The 6211-nt window shown below is 39.2% G+C and overlaps 1 protein-coding gene across 2 annotated transcripts in view; it reads right to left on the bottom strand.

The window, feature by feature from the left end:
* pir (pirin) overlaps nt 1-6211 on the bottom strand; it is a 19264-nt gene that overhangs the window by 2393 nt on the left and 10660 nt on the right. For both annotated transcript variants that reach the window (XM_010792149.1, XM_010792150.1), the window contains exons 5-7: nt 3758-3964; nt 3276-3360; nt 2680-2724 (exon numbers count right to left, since the gene is read on the bottom strand). In XM_010792149.1, coding sequence (XP_010790451.1) covers nt 2680-2724; nt 3276-3360; nt 3758-3964 — 337 coding nt within the window. The remainder of the gene's footprint in view (nt 1-2679; nt 2725-3275; nt 3361-3757; nt 3965-6211) is intronic.

The following is a 6211-nucleotide window of genomic DNA, read 5'->3' as shown; positions in this document are numbered from 1 at the left end:
GGGGTGCAACAGCGGTAATTAAAGTTTAAAAGTCTCAAAAATGCTACAACTACTGTCACAAACTGGATGAATGTAAAGTATTTTGTTACAGGAGGATGAAAGCGTAATTAAGGAGCACTATTGGAGTGACTTTGATAGTTATTGGACTCAGGATTAATTCATTTGGATTCCCGCTGTATGAAGAAATTAAAGGACGGCGCAAGTGGAAACAATTCACAGAGGCATTAAACTGTTCAAACATAAGCCGGATTTTGCCGATGTGTTTATGTGGATTCAAAAGTCGTAAATAATCTACAAAATGGAGGAGACCGATCTGATCGGAGCAACTGTGACAAATAATCCAACTGAAACCGGCATGGACAATGACTATGTTTTAATGCGCTTATCCAGAAAAGCCTGTTTTGGACACTTTACGGGCAGAAGAAACATTTCTATTAAAGAAAGAATTATAAATGTCTGTCTTTTTATGCCTTTATTAGCTACTAACTTGAATTGTTATTCAAATTAATTAATCAATTATTTTGTATATTGTATTGTAATGTAGAGACAAGGCTTTTAGTGACAATCATGTATTGCTTTACAATATGTAAATAAAAAAGAAATAAAAAAAAGTCTAAATATGATATTTGGCCTCAAATCATCTGAGGCCTGGCGCCCCCCCCTGCAATCTTTGGCGCCCCTAGGTTGGGAACCACTGATATAGAGGATTTCAATATTTCAAAATTAGACCCTATGATGCCGCACTCCATATTACTGTTAATTCCAACACATTGTCAAGCTGGGATAATTCTTTATGTTCAATCCTGAGTCCTGTTGGGGAAAAACCCTGACAATCACCATGTCATTTATGAGAATTCATGAGTTTTGTGGCTTTTGAGCTGTTTTTTATGTCCTCAAGAAGGAAATGAGAGGAAAGGTCTTCTGGCATTACTGTTTAATACTCAAAAACTAGCTTTCGTGCTGCTTTTAAGATGAAAATTGCAACGGAAAGAATAGTTTCACAAACAATTTCTGACCTCAACAGGTGTACGTTGCATAACAAAACCACTGAGTTCAATATAAATATACAGACACTACAGACAATGCTTACATTAAACACTGAGAAATCCAGACACTTCCATGTGCGGTCGATGCATTTACCAAAGCCAGCTGGGCCCGATTTGGCAGGACTACATGTCTAGTTGAAGACTTAACATTCAGAAAACGTCTTTAATGTTTGAAGCCAAATTCATCCTCTCGTGTCATTAAAACATCTGACAACAATAACCAGTCTGAGATATCCTGCAGTGTAACGCTGGAAAGTAATGAAACCATAATGAAATGGTATGAAAGAATATTAAAAAGGGGACTTCTGCATGAAAACAACAGGTTTCAACAAACCAAGAAAGCCTCTGAAAATGAGTTCACTGTCTGAAAGGGTTTGTTCTCATGCGAAGGGGAACTCCCTAATCACACTATGGCGTCCAAGGAGCAGGACATGCAGTATTTCACAGTATTGTTTTAGACAGCAACGCAAACCAGGGCATAGCTCTAACACGCCGGTATGGTGATTGATATGAAGCCAAACTCTGAGATGGTCATATTTTATACAGTAGCATGAGCATTTTTCCAGTGATGTTGGGTACATTTCAGATTGAGGTGGAGTGATCTATGTTCCCATCAAGCTTTAAAGCGTAACACATGGTTCTTCTGGATGAACGTAGAAGAGAAGTTGTGACTGGACTGAGATCACACGCATATTTGCAACGTAGATATGGCAGCAGGAAGAGCAGGGACAGAAGTGAAGGAGTGTTTGAAAATAAAGGAGTGAACATATCCAACGAGAAGAATAATGTTGCTCTCACCCTGTTTATTAGTTATTTCTTCTTCCTCTTATATACAGTACATCTGAATTGTGGCATTATATGAGAAATATACAAGAAAAACACCTTAAAAGGTGACCTATCATGCAAAATGCACTTTTGTACGTCTTTTATACATGAATATGTGTCCCCGGTGTTCCAGGGAACTCACCAAGTGTCAGAAAACACAACCCTCTCTATTTTCCTCCATACCCAAATCTCTTAAAAAGGGGCTGCAACGGATCTGATACAGACTGATCCAGATTTGAACACTTCTATGACGTCACATAGACGCGCTGTGGCGCAGTGGACTAGTATGCTGGTGTTGGGATCAGGGGGTCACAGGTTCAAACCCCACTGCAGTCAGCATGTCGTTGTGTCCCTGGGCAAGACACTTCACCCCAAATTGCTCCTGTGGGGATTTCCCACAGTATTGAGTATGTAAGTCTCTTTGGATAAAAGTGTCTAACAAGTCAAATGTAATCTAACAAGTAACATGTAATGTCACAGAAGTGGCGCTACGGCTATTGGGCCAACTCCACCAATCAGGAGGAGACAGCCACGGACATTGCCGTTCGAAAGCGCTGGAGACGCTGTAGTACATATGCCAGGCCTGTAGATGGTGCTGTTCTCACAGAATCAGCCCATGAAAAGACACTGTTAAATTGAGCGAAATTTTTGAAAAATAAAAAGTATAAATATGTCTTATATAGGTATGGTCCTACACTATATTATTCGAATATAGCATGATAGGTCCACTTTACTGTTGCAAATTTCAGATAAAAAGAATATTTAGTGAGCCTTTATTTCAGCAGAACATTAAACAGACAACACTTACCAACATGAATAGATCCTGATAGCGTGTAGATGAATGTAGTCCATCCTGTCCAACACACAATCATCATCAAAATTAAACTGAGCAGTTACAGAGAAAGATTGCCATATGCTCTCATGTCATATTAATTCTGTCATCTGCCCAAAATGTCTGAGTGTTTATGTGCCAAACATGTGAATACATCATGCATACAAACAGCAAAAGTAGTATAAACAGTATAAGGGTGTGTGTTGAGGTTTGAAAATGAGGTTTAGTGAACTTTGTGAAGTGAAATGTAGCACTCACTGTAGGCAGGGCAGTGACAGAAATGTTTCTCATTTGAGAAATTGTATTCAGAAAAGTTGCCTTTCATCAGTAAACTGAAAGGAGAGTGTTTTATATTTAGTATTTGAAGCAAAGATAATCAAAAACAAAAATACATTTGTTTTATTTCCACTTTATATTTCCAAGTATCTCACATTGTTCTGTTGCCTGCCACAAGTGGACAACATTTAATAGAGTTGTTGTGTAAGCCTCCTAACAGACATCTTAGGCGCTTTTTTAATTAGCAAACAATTTACAGAATCACTGTGGTTTTTCTAAAAATATTTTTCTCTTACCTGAGGGGACTGGCTGCACATGAAGGGCATCTGTCTGCATTTTGAAGTCCAGGTACAACGTTGGTGTCCTTGTGTTCACCTTAGACTGTAAGGTTAAAGAAAAAAATGCTTACTTTGATGTTTCTACCACATATTCTCCTTATAGGGCTTGAACACGTATACAAAATGTATGTTTTTATTCAAATGTTTTTTCAGAAATTCAAGTGAGTAAAAACACCTTGTCTCACACACACACACACACACACACACACACACACACACACACACACACACACACACACACACACACACACACACACACACACACACACACACACACACACACACACACACACACACACACACACACACACACACCAAAATGCGCCATGAGATCAACAGCTAGTGGTACAGACATCATGTTTAGTGCTCGTCTGTCTGGAGCTTCAACTAATTATGCTGCAACCTGTGGGTAAAGTATAAAGACACACACACTCACACACCTTTGCTCCTAAAGCTTCTCCAGATATCACAGCCACTGTGACTCCTCCCTTGCTGCGTTTGGGGATCTGTGAGCCTTTCAGCTCCTGGTATGCTGGTTCCATCATCTTGTCTCTACTTGGCAGGTTCACCCACAGCTGTAAGCCCACCACCGGCTCCTCTGACACGGGCATCTCAGCATGGACCACCCCCCGCCCTGCAGTCATCCACTGGCAAGCAAGTTGACATATTTCAAATACACCAAAGACACAATAAAGAATGTCACACATACACCACCAGTTTGGCTTTTTCAGGTTAGGTGAAATGTCTTGACAACTATTGGATAGATGGCCTTAAGTCTTCTACAGAAAGGCAGGTGTATTGTAGATTGGCAGATTACAGAAGATGTGATGAGGATTTCTGAGAATTTTTTTGCGAAGATAAAATAATACTTTTCTTCTCCTTGCTACTGTGTGTTGGACTGACTGAACACTAAAATTATGAATTAATACATAATGAATGATTATTATTGATGTATAACATTTATCCTTTTGTATTGTACTTGTTTGCTTTGTATCCATTTGGTTCCATGGAATACAAGGCATTGCATTTTCAAAAGATGGTGAAATCTGGCAGGAGAGATAGGATAACTATATTGCACAAAGTTTATCACGTTAGCCTTTGAACTTTTTCCAGCATTAATATACATAACATAATATAGGGTCCAAAACTACCAGATAAGAGTTCAAAGTAAGTGTAGCGATTATAAGTGATTTTCTAGCAATAAAATTGATATTTTTTTGGGTTTGATTGGCTTCTGAAAATAATATATTAAAGAGATTTGAAAACATGGAGCAGGTATTGATTTGAAACAAAGTGGATGAATTATAAAGTTTAGTTTAACAGCTTCTGCTTCTCCTTTAGCCCGGCTGGAAATGTCCACTGTCAAGCTTTAATGCAGCTGCCCACTGATTATTCATCCGTGACTGTTCATCATGCTATTTGGTTTATTTTATTGCTTCGTGCTTGAGAATGACTGGATAATAAAACGTGCACAATACAAGAGGGAATAAACCAGAGAAGAGAGTCAGCCCTGATCAGTGGTTCAAAATACAGTTAAAGCATCTTATATTATATAATATCCATGTTAGGGTTAGTGAAACAGGCAGGACCCAAATGCAGATTGAACAGAGAAAAATACCTTTATTTCAAGGTTTGTCGGTGACAAAAAACAGAACACTACTCTGAGAACACAGTCTCAGGCTGAAGTCGAATAGTCCATTTAGCTTAGGAACCTTCCTAACGGAGGGAAATTACCCGGAAGTCCCTCAGTGGCAGCCATGATAAGTGCCGTTCGAATTCTCTAGAATGATAGGAAAGGAGGTTTCAAACTTCCTTTATAACCTCCTTTAGCTTAGGAACCACTGGACCTCCCTTACCGAAAGGAGAGGAGAAAATGCTGCCCCACAATGCCTTGCAGCCGCAGCATTTGCCGTCACACAACACTCGGCCGTTCACGGAAACAAACGATTATGACGGAGAAGTTATATCATGAAAGTTACGGTGCTTATTAAGCATTTTAAAACGTATGGTAACTAGCCAAAGTGCTTTGTTTTGAATGTTCATCAGTATTATAATCAAAAAGAGAAAAATGAACATTAGTTTTTACTGAAATTATCAAATTATCAAAGTCAACATTTCACTGAGCTGTGTGGGGTTTGTTCAACTTTTAAAAGATGTTTGAATGGTGATATACACAGTGATACGTACGTATTGGGATCATTTGTATTAATGTGGACCGGAGGGAGAGGGTGACGAGCATAAATATCACTTTCCTTTTTTATTTAAATTTATTTTCAACTTTGGTCATGAAGAATATGTTTCTCTGTTGTCCACGTTCATAAAAGCATAAAGCAACAGCATCAGAGCACGGTGCAGAGTCTCTAGATGAGTTTACAGTAGTTCCTCGTTCTTATTAAACATCCATGTAGTCCGTTGTATAGAACACTGTAGTTTCCATAGTTTCACCACAGCAGCAGACGCACACAATGACGTCCGCTGGCGCATCATAAACACGTCAGATAGTGAAAGTGCATTCGGATTCTCTAAAGTACCGCAGTCTCTTCTCCTAAGTCCTTTTGAATTCTCCTATCCACTATCCCTTAACCCCGTGACGTTTCACTCAGAGGTCAAGGAATAGGAGATAGGGTTAGAAGTTAGAACTTAGGAGCTGATTTTTAAACTATCCGACAGCAACCTCAGACAAACGAGAAACCAACAATGACAGACAGCAAAAACAGAACTTAAATATACACAAGACTAATCAACGAAACAAGAGACAGGTGAGGAGGGAGGAGAAAACACAGGGGCACCAGGTGAACACAATCAAGTAAACAGGTAGGAGGGAACAGGTAGGAGGGAACACACACAGACAGGAAACCAAGGAAAGATCTAAACAAGACAAAACACAACGCAGA

Source organism: Notothenia coriiceps, unplaced genomic scaffold (genome assembly GCF_000735185.1).
Source record: "Notothenia coriiceps isolate Sejong01 unplaced genomic scaffold, NC01 NC01_scaffold00036361, whole genome shotgun sequence".
Classification (NCBI taxonomy): Eukaryota; Metazoa; Chordata; class Actinopteri; order Perciformes; family Nototheniidae; genus Notothenia; species Notothenia coriiceps.
The sequence above is the reverse complement of the archived record's forward strand: the minus strand, read 5'-3'. Positions and strand labels throughout refer to the sequence as shown.